Raw genomic sequence first — 17671 nt, 5'->3', positions numbered from 1 at the left:
CGCCCAATTACATCTGTATTTGTTATTTTTCGTGTTTGATGTTTTGTAAGCAACTGGATATTTAAATTTCATTTTTCTTCCTCCCTCTCTTGCTTTCGTCCTTCCTTCAATCTATCTACCCGTGCATCTGCTCATTTTTAAAACTCCCATTGATGTTCTTTGAAGTCTTTCACTGACCTCATACAATGTGATGATTCCATTGGTCTCGTTGGGAGCTTTCCACTGCATGAAGATCTTTTCTTCATATGGCGTATTCTGCAGAGATTCCATAGGCACTGACCCAGGAACTGAAAAGACACCAAGTACACAAAGTGTAATAATACATTACAACACAAATATGTACTCATATTTGAAGAATGTACATAAAATTATATTCAAATAACTGCTTCGCAAACATATGTATGTGGCAAAAGTATTAATAAAGTATAGGTATTACAGCAGAGATTATAAACTATTTTAGAAGCATGAAATGTATTTATAGTAATTATATTACAATATTACAATAAAAATGAAAATGTTCATTATTTTCTGACATTACCATCTAATTGTCAATCTCACTGAAATGTCTTAGGTTGTAAAGAAAGTCAACTTTCCAGAAAATGAATCCACACAATCATTGAGTCCATTTTTAATAATCCCCAAAAGAGCACTTAGCACACGAATACAGAGTACCAGTTCAAAAACACAAATTGAGATAGACATAAGCAAAAAGGCCAATGTGCAATGTAATGACTAAGTGAATCTAAATATTAAAGGCAGGGAGTAAAAAGAACTATGGAATCAGAATCAGAAGTAAAGAGAGGTATATTAAATTACACTAAATTACAGTTCAGCTTTCTCATGATTTAATTAAATTTCTTGAGTCCAAAAGTTTCAAATGTCTCAGAAGGTAGAAATATTCAATTACCTGAAATTTAATTATAGGCTTTTTTCTCCCTTTGAGGCAGTGTGAGAAACACTGTTTGATCTGGAAAACTTGATAAATGGAGGACATTTGCAACTATTAGGTATGATAGGATATTTCACAATATTTCTTATAGTGTGAAAGAATGAAAGATTTTGCTGACATGCAGCAATACCAGTCTATGTTAAAAGAATTCTTATTTTAAAAGAATTCTTCTTTTAACATAGATATAGTCTCAGCCAGCCTATATTGATCAACTGTTTAATCACATGAAAATGAGGACATAACTTCATACGTAATGTGATCTCCTGAGGAATGTGTAAGTAAAACAGAGCTTCTGTCTTAATTAGCAGTTCAACATCTACTACACATATTGAAAGTTTAACGACAACCTACGACTTTTAGGTATTGCCATATTATTGTGCAGCTCAGCTGCAATTTGTGAAATTAAACCAGTGTCATCCTAAGATGAATGGGAGACAGACAAGCTGTAATAATGTCATGTAGAGATACATCTTGAAGCACCCTGTAGTCAGTGAATAATGGAACAACTGCTGAGATTAAAAAAAAGACAGCAGCCACTGTGATTTTCTTGGGCTATGGGCAGATTTTCTGACTCACTGCTGGGAACGCTACATCCAAATCAGACTCACTGGAATGAAAAGCCTCAAACATAAAATTTTATTAGCTTACAAAGTCAATTACCAATTCAATGTCAATGGACCAACTGTCTCTAGTAAGGGAAAAAACTTTTATCTGTGTTAATGATTTGATTCAAAGTTCAGCAAGACTCACATTCTGTGTACTTATTATTTAAGGACATTTTACAGTAAATTATGTCTTCTTCCAGACATTTGGTATCCATCCTGTTCTTTGATTGTAATGAACACATCTTTACTTACAACCCTTAAGTTCAACTAAGATCAGCTGACTGTATTGACACTTGCTCAGAAGATGTGATTTCTTCTGGATTTATTACTCTCAAGGTGGATTACTTTACTATCTATTAGTCTATTATAAAGCAATGTCCTCAATATTGCTTCAATTTTTAATTAATCAAAACTGTTTAATGATTGTGTTGTGAATTAAGTAATTCTGCCAATGGAACATTTGAACTGATGGACTAAATCTGATCACTGGGGAGTAAATATTTTTTATGGACTGCAGTTTTTTTGGGAAAAAAAAGAAAAAAGAAAACTGTGTTTCCAAACAGCTTGAGTACACTGCATTTCAAATCCAGTGAGTTGGAGTGAGGTGAATGGTTATCAGTGTAAAAGGTTGTTAATGAAATTGTAAACTGTGGGGTCAAAGATACTGAGCAGTGAGGATCCTGTCTGTACAGGAAAGCGCAGACAGGATTATTTGTGTGCAAAGACAGTTGACTCATTAAAATCTACCTAGTAACAAGAGTGAGTGTATCAGTGGGGTTTTCAGGATGAGGCAGGCTTTCACATGTCTTCATGGAGGTATACAGACAGAGAAGAGGTGTCAGACATCTCATCTGGGAGTGAAGCTGTCAAACAGTCGAACTCACCAATTCACACAATGTGTTACACATAAAAGCAGAAACGCGCAGTTACACACAGACACATGCACTAGACCCTTGAACACAATACTTACACACAGTTGCACGTACATACACTGAGGGGTGTGAATTGTTCTAAATGATAAGAAGAAAGAGACAGAGTGTGCCAGAAGGGACAACCAACTGCAATGTGCAAGAATTCATGTGTGTGCTTCTATGTGTGCATTTGTGTCTGTGTGCATACTTGCTCCTCTTGGTTTGGAGACATTAATCTCTTTCTCTAGTCTCATTTTAGGAAGCTAGTTCCCAAAACATAAATCAGTAAGCTTTGCTACTAAGTCCTGCTTTTGTTTAGGTCAAGGACAGGATAAGGCCTTTAACTTCAGATTTTTCTTTCCAGCTTTCATTTTTTCTTCATGACTACTTACTATTTACGTACATATATGACAAGTAAAGTTTTACAGTTTAGAGTAAAATGTCATATATATTTGTAATATTCTGGATATTTACAATTGAGCTATTTGTATATATTAGAGTCGTTTCTTAAATTTTGTAACTTTGTAATATATTGTATTATTTATTTTAGTTCAGTCTGCTATTGTTCTTATGGTCTTGGAGCAACCGCACACAACAAAGTTTTCTTAGGGATTATTAAAGTATTCTGAATCTGATTCTGATTATTTATTGTATGCTGACCTTAATTCTGATTGTTCTTGGATGAACATAATGTTGGCTTACATAAAAGTTAAGCTTGTGTTGGTGTTGGACTCACTGTAAGTCATTGTGAGTGGCAGTGTTGGGTAAAAGCCTGTCATGTAAGGCAGAAATGAGTCTGACAATTGCAGGAAGCTTTTACAGTTGCCTTAGTCTGATGCCCCTCAGCTGAAAAAAAAGCTTTGCAGAATTTTTTTTTCCCAAAAAGTTCCACCATTTACAGCCACAAATTGAATCTAACAAAGATGGATGTGCCACAGCTAGTCCTTTTACACCTGAGAATTGGCCGCCATTATCCATCTCTCTCTATAACATCCAACAGTTTAGGAAAACCCACAGTATGGGAAGTTTCCAACCTTTTCTGCTATTTTTAAAGCCATAAAACTGTGACATGACAAACACAACAAAGACCAGTCCTTCTGAGGTTGAAAGGGTTATATTTAAAAACTCCACACTTATCCACAATTCAATGCCCAATATTTAAAAATAGTTATTTTGTTGTTTTGGCCCCTTTTTGGCTGTTAGAAGATAAAAAGAATTTCCTACATTTCCTACAAAACATTTCCTAAAAATATACTTAAAAGAGAGGGTGACGTGAAAAAAGTAACATTTATTGCAATACAGCTGCTCACACCTATAGGTTATTAAACACAGATATTTGTGTTATTATTTCTTATATGAGAAAATAACAGGTTAGAGGATAATGTAACAACAGTATGGCCATTTATCGGTTACATTAAAAATTATGGCCCATGACTCCAAACCTCAGAGTTAATGTTTTATACCTTAAAACCCCCAAAGATCAGAGCACAACAATGGCACATGGAAAAATAACAAAGATTATTGGAAACTATTTTTTGACCAAAATTCATTCACAAACTATTCTGACTCACAGCTACTGAGATGCACAACAGAAAGCACACAGACTAGTAAACTATCAGACAAGTCTGACAGGAATATTTTGATTAGTAATTCCAAGGTGTTGATTAAGGGCCCAGCCTGTGGAGCATATCAAATTACCCTAACAAAGAAATGCAATTAAATGCTGCCATTTTTATTCAACACCTTATCACTCACTTCTGTGTCTCTGTGTGTGCATTCTCATCTTTTATGATGCACAGTGTCTACCTGAAAACCGTTGGATGTTTGTGTGGTACTTCTGTGTGTTGTCTCTGCTGTCTGTGTATGTGCACATGTGTATGTGTGTACACCATGTTTGCATATCTGTGTGGGGACCAAAAATTGAAAGTTCACTATACTTGTGGGGACCAACAGCCTTTATGGAGACAAAATCCCCATCCCCACAGGTTTGAAGGAATTTTTGGAAACTCAAAATTTTAGTGTCAAAGTTACAGTTAGGTTTTGGTCAGGGTCAGGCATTCATTTTTGATGGTTTTTGTTAGGGGTAAGCGACTATGGAAAGTGTTATGTCAATTAGATGTCCCCACAAAGATATGAAAACACAACTGTGTGTGTGTGTGTGTGTGTGTGTGTGTGTGTGTGCACGTGCGCGCACGCAAATGCACGTGAGGAGCCTTCTGTTACTCACAGTGTGTACCATGACATCTGTGTATGCTGCTTTCCAGTGTGTGCATGACTCACATGACAAACCCCCGTATCTGCTGTGGTTTGCATGTGTTTGTGTGTTCCTGTGTACCTCGGGGGCTTGGACAGAAGAATACAGACTTCATTGAAAAGATAATGGCAGCTGTAACACATTAATCATAACTTGATTAAGTCCCATCATGCTGCAAGATGAATGGCCTGCTTTATTACGCCAGCAGCTCTCTCTTCTGTGTGTGCCCCTGTCTTGCCATCTCTCTCAATCTTTCTTTTGTATTCACATTTTTTTGTCTCTTAACCCTCTCTTGCTTTCTAAGTTTGGTTCAAATTATCTTTATTGGCATGAAATAAATCTCTGCATTTTATCCGTGGCTTTCATTTGTCTTGCGCCCTTTATTATGCAACAGACCTGATTGTTTATATGAAAATTTTGACTTTTAATCTTTGTTAGTGTTTCATCTTGTAGCAGCTGTTTGCAAGAAAAAACAAATTTTAAAAATCCCTCTGAGTGATTTTGTGATTATCTCAACTATAACTATGTAAAAGTGAAGTAAATACTCTTGTAGTAACTATTCAGTTTGAGCTATTTTTTCCATAACAGTGCTTTATTTTTTTTGTTTTTAACATAAACAACTACAATTTTTTTTCTTCTTGCAGGGGGGGGGGGGTATTATTTAGTGTTATGTAGTGTGTTTTTTTTACATGTTGTTCAAGACAGATGTTTAGCTTCCTGGGGAACAAATAAACTCATCTTGACAAAAAGCAAACAAGCAAGCATTTCTTGCTCCTAAATACTGATAAGACAGAGTTGATGGTCATTGGGCCACACAAATTTCAGCACTTGTCCCAAAATTTCATCTTGAAAATTGATGACAGTGCCATAAACTGCAGGAACAAGGTAAAAAACGTGAGTGTGTGGTTCGACATGGTGCTCTCCTTTGAATCTCATGTAAAAGAGATAACAAAGACCGCCTTTTACCATTTGAGGAACATAGCCAGAATCAGACAAGTTTTGTCAAGCGACACTGCAGAGGTTCTTGTCCATGCATTTGTGTCTTCCCGTATTGATTATTGCAATGCTCTTCTTTCTGGCCTACCAAAGAAAAGTTTTAGAGGTCTACAGATGGTGCAAAATGCAGCTGCTCGCATTTTAACAAGAACTGGGAAATTTGAGCACATTACCCCTGTTCTGAGATCTCTGCATTGGCTACCTTGTCAGGTTCGAGCAGATTTTAAGGTCCTGCTGCTCACCTACAAGGCTTTAAACGGATTGGCACCTACATACCTCTCCGACCTTTTACACCTTTATGTTCCATCTCATGCTCTACGATCTCAGGACTCTGGCCTTCTTAAAGTTCCTAGAGCCAGAAAAAAGACAATTGGAGAGCGTGCTTTTTCTTTTCGTGCCCCATTTCTGTGGAACAACCTCCCTCAAGATATTCGGCAGGCATGCTCTGTGGAGGTTTTTAAAACTAAGTTGAAGACACATTTGTTCACCTTATCCTATATGTCTTAATTCTATGGCTTTTAGTTTTTAAATTTTTGTTTTTTAACTTGTATTGTGTCTCTTACCTGTATTCCTATGTATCGCTTTTACTTTATTTATCCCTTTAGTTGTACAGCACTTTGTTTGAAAGCGTTTTATAAATAAAGTTATTATTATTATTATTATTATTATTATTATTATTATCAAGATTTACTAGCAGTAGTGCTGGATTCAGTCTTCATTGTGATACAAGGATTTAGGACAGATACATATTTGCAGTTATAATTAGAAACCCCTCAGAAAGTACAAGGGCAAGATTTGAATCATTTGAAAAACTTCTTTTTGGCAATCAGACCACAAATAATCCCCTTCATTAAAGCCAATGTTTTATCCATGTGAAAATTCCTATTCCTATGTATACAGTGTGAAAAATAATTATTTGATTCCCTCCTGAAGTTTTCTCACTTACAAGGAAATTAACTCTCTATTTAACTCTGTTTTTATGGTAGTTTCATTTTAATGGAAAGAAGCAGAATATTGACCGAATTTTTTTTTATTTGCTCTTACTTCAAAATAGCAGCTACAAGCCCAGACACTAACAATGACTAAAAGTCATTATTGCCATATAAACAATCAGGTCTGTTATGTAATAAAAAGCCCAAAACAAATGAGAGCCAGGGATGAAATGCAGAGATTTATTTCATGCATGATAATCTGAACTGAATTAATACATTTCTATTAAGAACAAACCAGCATAAAATTAAAATCAGTTTAATCCTTTGGAGGTAAACAAACTTACAATTTTAGCAGGGAATCAAATCAATATTTCCTCCACTGTATGTATCTAATCTATGGAATATTAAATGTTAAATGTTAAATGATTCCTTTAACATTTTATATACACAGTAACATCTCGTTAATTTTTTAACCTGATCTCAAGTTGTCAATAATGGTAAATACGATTATGCCAAAATACAATTCTCGTTCTATTGTCATGTAAAGATTTTGTCCTGTGGGATTAGAAAATTTGACTTTTACATCAAATAAAAGTATAAGAATGATTAAAAGCACATTAATGTAAATGCACTTCTACAACTTTAAATGTGCTCTGATAAACTGCCTTTCAGAAAAGTGAAACTTTCACAAGGATCTTAAACAAGGACTGTACTGTGATGATAACAGGATTATGTCATCTCAATTGCTGTCATTACAGTCTGTGTGAGGAGATCATCTTTCTCTTTAACAGTGGTTTGGATATTTGTGCACATATAAACAAAGGGATTTAAGGTTACCATATTTATTACCCATTTGTCGTGTAGTCATTGGCACAATACCCGAATAGATGGAACTGTAGTACTATAGAATTAGTACCCATACACTCTTCCTCACTCTAAAAACAAGATATTGTTTCTGTCCATCTCTCTTTCATTCAGATCCAGTTCACAGTCCTCAAACTGTAAATGTGGTGGGTGTCAGAGCCCGCCATAATATGATGCCCAAACGCCTTCTATGATCTCCTATGACTCCTATGCATTACTGAGCTGAGGATGAAAATTATGGCTATACTCAAGACAGCCACACACCCACGAATACACTTACAAACAAAGTCCATAAGAGATGCTTAGAGATATTAACAGAGCTCTACTCACAAGCCCTTCTACTAATATTACAGAAATTAATGAGTAATAACTACCACTGTCACAGTAATCCTAGAAACACCGGGGTATAAAGATCAAGAATGTGTGCACAAATAGCTCCCCATATAGAAGATGTCTGGACACTGAAATCAAGGAATCCTGCAAAGACATTAGAACATTAAGAGAGGAGCCGAAGAGCATTATGACAGCATTATTCACTGGGACCCAAGGGGGACCCATGCAGACTCACAGATACAGTAAGTATAATCTCCACTTAAGAACAACAAGATTTCCATAAGTGATGCTATAGAGAGTGCCAAACAAAGGCCCACATCTCTGGCCACCAGGCCAAAGAGATATACCAGAAAGGCAAGGGTCGACAGAATTCTTCCCTCTTTACAACATGTTTTTTTTCTCCTGGGCATCACAGTAACCAGTAGGCAAGCACAGCTAAGAAAGAAACTGGAAACAGCACCAGAGGGTCAAAGTTCCAGCTACTAGTTGATACAGTAATATACCTCTCTTAAGACCAGGGAGTCAATCTGAGGACCACCTGAATTGACTACAAGACAAGCTACAACTCAGCCAATTGAGCCCTTCATCTGTAGGTCATTAGGTTTCCAGAGGGCAGGTTAGTGGACATGCAGGACAGTTACAAGTACCTAAGAAAGTAACGGACATTAAGAAAACTAACCAGGAACTAGAAAAAGCAAAAGCAAAAAGACACAGAAACTCTGATCATGGAAACACGTGAACACTCCCTAAACAGCAGATTGATAGAGGCCACAGCCAACAGGACTCAGGTTGGGTTGGCCTGGAGACAGTCCAGCACATAGTAATGGCTCATAAGATACAAGCTGGGATAGCATACACTGAGAGGCAGAACCAGGTGGCTGATATAAAGCAGCATTTATGCTGTATATGGATTAGAAGTCCCGATGGGAGGTGGTCAAAAACAACAGGCACTTTAGGAACCGAGCTTGAGGAACACAAACATAGTAGTGATTAAGTTATTGTCCTGGCATGATGTGAAGTAGTGGGAACCTGCCTCTGTTTGACAGTGAAAGGCAAGGTCCTAATTTTTGTCTGCTTTAGTCTTGTGTAGCTTTTAATAGTTTTATCTATATATAGAATTTTAAGGAGTGATTTCCATCTTGTGTATAGTGGCTGTAGTTATAGGCGTTATTCTTGTTAATTGAGATAATGGAAAACATTAGTATTACTTCATTACTCCGGTCATTGTACAGAACATCTTTCTGCCGATCCTTTTATCAAGGAGCAATGGCTTTGATAAGCAATGCTTATCAAATAGCATATATAATACTGGATCGTCAATCTCTTTGAAAGGTAGCAATGTCATATTAGCTATTTTTAAAGAAAGTTTCACAAGTTTCCTCAGCAGTCTTGTTGTTGCTTCTTCTGTAATTGTTATTATAATTTGTAGACAACTTTAGGTTAGAAAGGCACATTTTGCAAAGTGCTTATAAATGGTAGTCCAGCCAGTTTATGAGAAAATCAGTATTCAAGCCAAATATAATCAAAGAGAGTAAACATGAAAAACCTTTATCTTCTTAGCAGCATGGCAGTAAGAAACTGTTTTTCTTTTTTTACACTAATAGGTGTGTCAGCCTAATAGTGGTGGTCTGCTCACAGTGAGCTAAAGCTAAAATGTTCATGACTTAATATGATTTGATAGACTGTGTGTATGTGCATGTTAATATGCTTTAATCTGAAAGGTAAAACAATTAAAGAGGACATTATTAAAATTGCTCTTATCCTGAGATTACTTTTACAAACTAGGAGAGCATGGTCCTTGTGAGTAAGCGAAAAGTAATTTCATATCTTAATTGCAAATCCCCAAACACAGGCTCAAGTTTATTTCCATTTTATAGTATGAGCACAATAAAAAAAAATTGGAAAACCATATATGTTTATGTATGTGCATGTGAGAGAGCAAAAGCTTCACTCACAGGAGCCCCAGCTCTATAAAGCTATTACCATACAAACAGTAATTAGCCTCCATGTGAACAATTGCTGTTCTGTTCCCTAATTACTGAATTACAACCAGGAGATTAACGATGGTTAAATAAAAAACAATTAAGAACAAAACAATTAAGCCTTTTTTTCCCTACCCCCTCAAAGCCATTGGTACTCCCCAGTCATGTTAGTTTTTTTTTTTTATTTTAAGGGTTCAGGCAACTTATATTATCTGTGTGCTCGTCTAGCAAAGGTAGGAATTTCAGACTGAGATGTGATGTTCCCCAGAAGCTAAATTCAGAGAATATTAGTTATGAGATCAGGAGAAGAACAGTGAGCCCTGAGGAGGGCGGGAAAGAGATAAGAGATTTGGGATCATTAGAACAATGTTTGTATCCTGCTTATCAGGCACTGCTCTAATGCTATTCCACTTTATCGCAGGCATGTTGTTGAGAGAAATGTGAAGCATCAATGAATTATTACTAGCTGTGGCGAGGGTATACACTATGTTCTGAATTAGTAGAACATAGAGCCCTCTAGAAAGAAAAGGAAGGAACAAGTTTAAAATGTGGTTGTTTAGAAATAACCCCTACCTAATAATGCATGCTTTTAGGCTCCATAGTATGTACTATAAAAAAAATCCTGTTCAAAAGTCTACTGCTAAGACAACCATGTTTATTGTGTAACTTTGAACGCGGCAAGGATCAAACCTGTGTGAGTGTATTTTTACTTTATTTGTAATTGTTGTTCTGTTCCCTTAATGCAGTCTCATGGATTACTTTACTTTCGGACTATAGCTGATATAAAAATTCTGTGTGACGTTTGGGAGTCTTATTATAAGCAACCACATTAATAACTTTTGTTTGAAACAACTGTTTTACGTTTGCAATTTATAACCCAGGAAACAAACAATCTGGGATCATGTTTTATTTGTCTTTACAGAATGCACCTGGTCTCTTCCTGTTAATAGGCTGTCCTATTAACAGATCTATTGTCAACCATTTATCTAACTTACGGTTCAAATTTTCCTTGAAATAAAAGCATGCTTATTTCTCCCAGGACAAAGCCAGAGGATTTATCCCAGGAATAGCTGACTTCAGGCCTGGACTGGTAATCTAGCACACCGAACATTTTCCCGGCGGGCTAACGCACTTTTGGGCCAATAGGCCAGCTTGAGGGCTGCTGCGTACTGGCTGTACAAGAACTGACAGCAGCCCATTCGTTCATTTTCATTACTGACACTGGATTGTCCAATCTCTTAATCCGACAGGCCACTCCCCTACATTTGCTGTGCACTCATGCACCATGTAGAAAACATTTTGTGAGGAAGAAGGGGCGAGAAGGTGGAGCTGGAAAGCTGAGAGAAAACAATAAAAAGAAACTACAATGAATGCAGCAAAATGTGTCAAATTGCACCATGAACAGTAGCACCAACAACAAGTAGTAAGCAGGCCTCACAGACACAGGAGGTTGCTGCTGCTAGCACCATTCAGGTAAAATGAATGGCTACGACCATGAGCCGTTGCTAATTTCTAACTTTTATTTATGCTGCTTTTAATTAATGTCGCATGCTGCAGTTCAACTAAGAAATAACCCAACAACAACTGTACCAACCTGATTAAATGCCAGGGCCCATTTCTTCCCCCAGTCCAGCCCTGCTGTCTGGTAATATGTTGGCTCAATATTACATTATAAAGTATGCTAATAAACATGCTTATACATTTTTCCAATCGGGGCTTTCACTCACCATCCTCTTCCGTCTGTTTGACTATCTCTTCACTCTCCTTGCTGCCCTCAGGGTTGGCCAGCACAAGCCGCAGCCTAACGGTCACAAATGGCCTCAGTCCCCTCAAAGTGTAATGTGATGATGTTTGGATTAATTCTTCAGCTACAAACTCCTGCTGGTTGAACACGTACTGGTACTGCACCTGGAAAGCACAAGAAGAAACATGGGAGATTTTGCTTTTTGGTTAACAATAATAGTGACAAATCCAGAGCTGCCCTCATGTAATATACTTGGGAAATATTAATAAAATAATAACAATATAATGAAAAAAGTCAGGAGTCTGATGTCTGTGAAGGTTCTCAGTCATCCAGGTTATCGTAGTCATCGTGTTCACATTGGCAAATGTTAAGCTCACCCGAAACCTTGGCTGACTGTGACCTACACCCGTTTTCACACCTTGGCTCATGTGATTAGGTAGAGGATCATTAGGGGGTCCATTACCCTCACAGGGCTTAAATCTGGGACTCTCCACCATTTGACCCTAGAACTGAGGAAGCTTCTCGGATGAGAGGTGAAACGTCTTCAAGCAACTTCAAGAAGTCCAGACGCTCCTTAGACTCAGGAGTCTGATCTTTGTAGCATACAATAAGAGGATCTGGAGACTCACTGTTTGAGTCTACTCAATGTAAATCAATGTCAATGTAAATGTTTAAATGGTAAAACATTTATTTCTATGTGGTCTCTATCAGGAGGGCTATCCATAGGGCAGGGGTGTCAAACTCAAATACACAGTGGGCCAAAATTCAAAACTGGAACAAAGTCGTGGGCTAACATTAATATTTATTGAAAAAAAAAATCTTCCTCCAGATATAAGAATGAATCTTTTCTTATGGACTCAAACAAGTTTTGCTGAAAAACTGAATATGGAGCAAGCAAAGCTTAATACTAAACAATATATATATTAGCTGTATAATACCAGTAGGCCAGCTCTAATAGTAATTTGGTATGGCTTCGCGGGCCAAATGTAATTAGGCTGCGGGCCAAATTTGGCCCGCGGGCCAGAGTTTGACACCTATGCCATAGGGGAAAAGGAGTTACTGAGTGATTCCGTGAGTAATGTGTGAATCGCCTCTGGGACGTCCCGTGTTTGACACCACTCTCCACCGCAATCATCAAAACATTAGATGAGGTCATATCTCTTGAAAGAATGGGCTTCTATCCAAAGTATGGACAAAAACTGTGACAAGTCCTCAGGTCAGCTTTCAGCCAGTTACAACATGCATTCCCCTGCTCTCTTTCCCACATTTCCCATCTATCATCAAACTATCATAAATAACAGAAAGATATGAAAAATAATAAAGTTAACTGGCAGTTGATTTTTTTTCCATAAACTCTGCTCCCGGTCCTTATTAATTCCACATAATACCCTAAAGGTGGAGAATAATTAATGGTTGTGCTTACCGTCAGATTGTAGCTGTGGCAGCGTGTCACAGCGTACCCAAAAGTCTCCCATTGTACTGTCAGCTGGCGGGCTCTGACATCCACCACATTGACATTTTGAGGACCGTGAACTGGATCTGAATGAAACAGAGATGGACAGAAACAATAGCTTGTTCTTAGAGTGAGCTGGAGGAATGGCAGCCTCAAGCAAGGGAAGAGTGTATGGGTACTAAGTTCATAGTACTACAGTTCCATCTATTTGACTTAAAAAGGGTTAAGCTACACTCCCTGGAAGATTTTGTTGGCTTCTAAACTACAATTTGCAGGTCAACTCAATGCTAGGGCTGGGCCATATCATACCGTTCACAGTAATACCGGTATAATGTTGGGCAACGATAAGAAAATGAAATATCGCGATAGAATATGGGTAAAACGCGCATGCGCAGTGCCTTTGTTTTCATACGCACATGGCGGAAAAAGTATGGCGACGGAGAATGAGAAGGGCGAAAGCGGATCGTTGAATGAAACGGATGAACCAGAAGTGGTTTGAAAAAATGCTGCGACTTCAGTGGTGTGGAACTGGTTTAGCTTTCGTCCATCAGATGCACTATTTTTGGTAGAGCATGCTAGCGGGCCGTCGTTATTACAGAGTTTTTTGGAAAATACGGCACACTTTAAATCAATCCTTTGATTTTTCTGAAAATCGATAGTGCCCCTTATAATCCCGTGTGCCTTATGGATGAATTCTGGTTGTGTTTACTGACCTTAAAACGATTTTATGTGGTACACGGTGCTCGAAAATCTGTCAAATGTTTTAGTACGACTTTGCTAAGCTACGAACCCTCACTGCTTGATGGATTGTCGGAGCATTACGGCTATCGCAGGCAGGAGCCTCGCGGAGTGATACGTACTGTGCTTCAACATAATATTACTGTACTGTGTGTGTATAACCTCTTTTTAAGTTTTGTGGATATTATACATGGTTATGCTGAGGATATGTCGGCCAATTTCCACTGGAAATGCCTTTTGGTTCAACTGTTAGCAAGGAATTTGCATTTGCACTGTTACATTTTTATATAACTTTAATGCTCATAAAAATAGCTGCTTGTTTTTTGCACTAATAAAGTTGTGGAGTTGTAAAGTATTTTGTCTAGTGTCAATTATATCGTCAGTTATATCGTTATCGCAAATTTTCAAATGTATATCGTGATAAATATTTTTGGTCATGTCGCCCTGCTCTACTCAATGCTGCTGATTTCAACCAAGTATTTTTTTTTAAATCAAGCTTGCAAGCTCTGGCATTTACCAGATTCAGTTAGTCAATTTATTCACTGACAATAATGGCAAGGAAATTATGACAGGCCAGAAAGGCTTTTAAAAGGTTCACAGGTCCCCACCTCTCATCTGTTAAATAACAGACATTCTGCCTCACCACTAGGCAGTGCTACGACATTACAAAGTTCAGATTCAGGGTATAATGACACAAGTCTTAATCTGCAGACATTAGCAGTTGTATTACTTCCTTTGCCATATGTGATACTCAGTCTCTCGCTCTCTCTCACTCACACACACATCCAGAGTGTCACTATAAAGGGCATTTAATTGATTACTTTTGCCTTAATTACTTGTAGACCTTCCATAAGCACAACTTGGCGAACCTGCAAAATGTGAAAGAAATATTCAAACAAACACGTGTAAAACCACAAGCTTACATGAGCTTACATGAACAACAAGCAACAAGCTCAAATTGGCCCACCTACACCCATGCAGCAAAACAGCTACACACAACAACACATCCCCTCACAGTTTTGTTCTAGCCATATGTTGGGCTCTCATCCCCAGGTTTGTCTTTCACAACTGACTGCACACTAACAAGCTTGTTCAAACCAATCTTTCTTTCTGCCTAATTAGTTTCTATCAGCTAACGATGGCATCCAAAACAGGTCACTGTATAATTAGTAAAGCTATTAAGCATATTTCTCCAATCAAAATGAAAACCATTATTCTAGGTGAAGTTATCTCTAAAAATACACATATTGGAGAAATAATGAATAATGAAATTGATTATTTCAGATACTTGTCAGAAGAAAGAAACACAGCTAATGAATTTTTGGTATTTGAGAATATCCTTTACTATTATAACCAAGGATTTTACCCTCAGACTTTAAAGATGTAAGGACAAAACATTTTACTTTTTGAAAATTAGCATGGATACTTAAGTTTAATTGAGTCAGATTTAAAAAAGAAGAAACTTTTTTTTTTTTACTTTTCAGGTTTTTCCACAAAACATCTTATTAGAACTCTGCTTACTTGTTTAATTTAGAAAAGCCTATCAAAGTGAAGGCTAAGGTAATAACCTTTGGTCTGATACCAAAATGCTGCATGAATGCATCTGAGCGCATTAGAAGATTGTTCAAACAAGCTTCTTAGTATAATGGGACAAGATTAGACCACAGCAGCATGGATAAGCCATCTTAGAGACCATCTTAGACATGAAACATATGTTACAGGACTTCTTGTTGATGACGTTTTATTACTGTTGTGTTTGTGACTTTGGGTGAGACTTTAGACTCCCTGGGATGCTTTATGGTTTAAAGAGTCTCTGTTTCTACTTAAAAGACCAAAGCCTATGAAGTAATCTACTATTCCTGGATAAAACTGTGGCAGACTGACATTTGGCAGCCAAGAAAGCAGCAGGGGGAAGTAATATAACCAACTTATAGCCCAATCTTCAGGTCAGCACAGCAGGCAATATGCTTTCACACAGCCCACATACTGTCTGCAGAAAATGGGACTTTACTACATCTGACTGAGACTAATGCAGATGGGCTGATGGGCTACTCTTGCTGTATTTTTATTTTATTCAAGAAAAAAAAAATTGCAGGTCAAAGTGCAGCATTTGGGATACAAGGGCCGCCCACTTAAAGATAACTTGCTTTTTACCCAACAGGTGATAATCACTTGTCTATTTGCCAGCAGCAGGATATTTGGCAAAATTTCATGTGAATTTTCTTCAAATGTGTTTTTGAAATGTAGTGTGATGACAGAGTCAGATCAAAAGTGAACAGTGATGCTCACCTTATTTCCCTATTATCCACTGCATTAAATCAATATTATCTTTATTATGAGGTTGATGATAAGTTGAATCTGCCTCCTCATAGTTTCACGTCACAAGCTGTCTGAGAATGATTTTTAAACTAAAGCACAATGACTGTCCACTTAGAAACACACGTTTATCCCATCTCCATCCTTTTTTCCCCCAAACTGGGCATTTATCTGTGAAGAACTCTGTGAATGTATGGAGAGGGCATGGTGGGGAGCAGAATAGACACACGTGAGCCAGTTTGAACAAAGATAAAAACAGAAGTAGCCAAACTATAGCTCTAAGATAAAAATGTGCAGAGCTGTGTAAATGTAATGACTTAAAAGTATTTTAATTGTTCAGCTGATCTGTCCACCTGTGTTGCTCTCTCACCCACATGCTATTGTGTGCTATATTTGTTTTGTTTTTTTTGTGTTTCGGCCAGATATTGTGCATTATGGAGAGTCAATACCACTACCCAAATGGGTGCATGGTAACATCCTCTGCTGCCCTACCCTAAGGGCTATGCTGTAGGTCATCATCAATGCCACAGGGCGCCAATATGATCATCAACTATGGAGTAAATCGCTCAACCCCTGTGGGAAGATTAAAGCTTTTATTATAGTCTGTTACAGACATGGACAGCTGGAGGCGTGATGGCCGAGTAGTCATTCCTGTTCTACTTCTTTGATGTCCATCACCTGGAGTGCGTGCATGGTTTATAATGTAAAGTCTCCACAAACAAGTTTGCATAGTCACAAAAAATTGGCAGACACACAAATGTCCATACTGACTGTGATGACCAATTTACATATATTTACTTGGACCTGGCAGACTCGCAGATGCAAAAAGTATAATTAATCCTTGGGCTTCATCTCTATCATTAGTTGAAGTTTCTCATTCTATGGTCAAATAAGCCTAAATTTAAAATATAACACATTTAAGTGACAAATATACTAGATAATTAGCTTTTGTTTGCAGAATGGGTTGATCAAAATCCTGGATACTTGTTGATTCAAACAGCCACTCAGGTTGCTGACATCTGCTAGAAGCATACAGGACTGCAAACACACTTTTCCTAAGTCTGATCCATAGTGCAGTGACCACATCACTGGTCGAATGATCTACCTTTTAAAATGAAGGTATGTTTAATTGCCCTGAAATTAAGTTTTGATTGGATTCATGCTTAAGATATTTTTCCAAGAAAGGTAATATTGCCCTGTTTCTATGTAGCTAGTCGATATTAGATAATTAAATGTCTTCTTCTCCCTCACATTTTAATAAGATTGCCCCAAACAAGTAGTTTTTTGTGCCATAGAATAGAATAGCCCTTTATTGTCATTGTAGATGTACAATTAAATTGTAGGTGCTCCACACCAACTGTGTCAGAATAAAATACAAATAGTAGACGGCAGGAATAAATGGCAAACAGGAGAAATATATACAAGAATAAGAGAAAGGCACACATTATAGAAGAGAATAGTTGAAAACTGCTTGGAAGCAGTGCAAAGAAAAGACTTGAGTGAGAAAGACTGAGTGGCCTGAGTGATGGGGGTAACTCAGACAATGGCTCAGATAGGTGGGGTGGGGTGGGCAGGGGTGTGGGGGGATAGTGTT

The 17671-nt window shown here is 37.5% G+C and overlaps 1 protein-coding gene across 12 annotated transcripts in view; it reads right to left on the bottom strand.

Annotated features, from left to right (window-relative positions):
- The window catches only part of ptprt (protein tyrosine phosphatase receptor type T), a 304970-nt gene that overhangs the window by 150973 nt on the left and 136326 nt on the right, over positions 1-17671 (bottom strand). For all 12 annotated transcript variants that reach the window (XM_063473709.1, XM_063473699.1, XM_063473701.1 and 9 more), the window contains exons 9-11: positions 12994-13109; positions 11554-11734; positions 178-287 (exon numbers count right to left, since the gene is read on the bottom strand). In XM_063473709.1, coding sequence (XP_063329779.1) covers positions 178-287; positions 11554-11734; positions 12994-13109 — 407 coding nt within the window. The remainder of the gene's footprint in view (positions 1-177; positions 288-11553; positions 11735-12993; positions 13110-17671) is intronic.

Source organism: Pelmatolapia mariae, linkage group LG5, assembly GCF_036321145.2.
Source record: "Pelmatolapia mariae isolate MD_Pm_ZW linkage group LG5, Pm_UMD_F_2, whole genome shotgun sequence".
Lineage (NCBI taxonomy): Eukaryota > Metazoa > Chordata > Actinopteri > Cichliformes > Cichlidae > Pelmatolapia > Pelmatolapia mariae.
The sequence above is the reverse complement of the archived record's forward strand: the minus strand, read 5'-3'. Positions and strand labels throughout refer to the sequence as shown.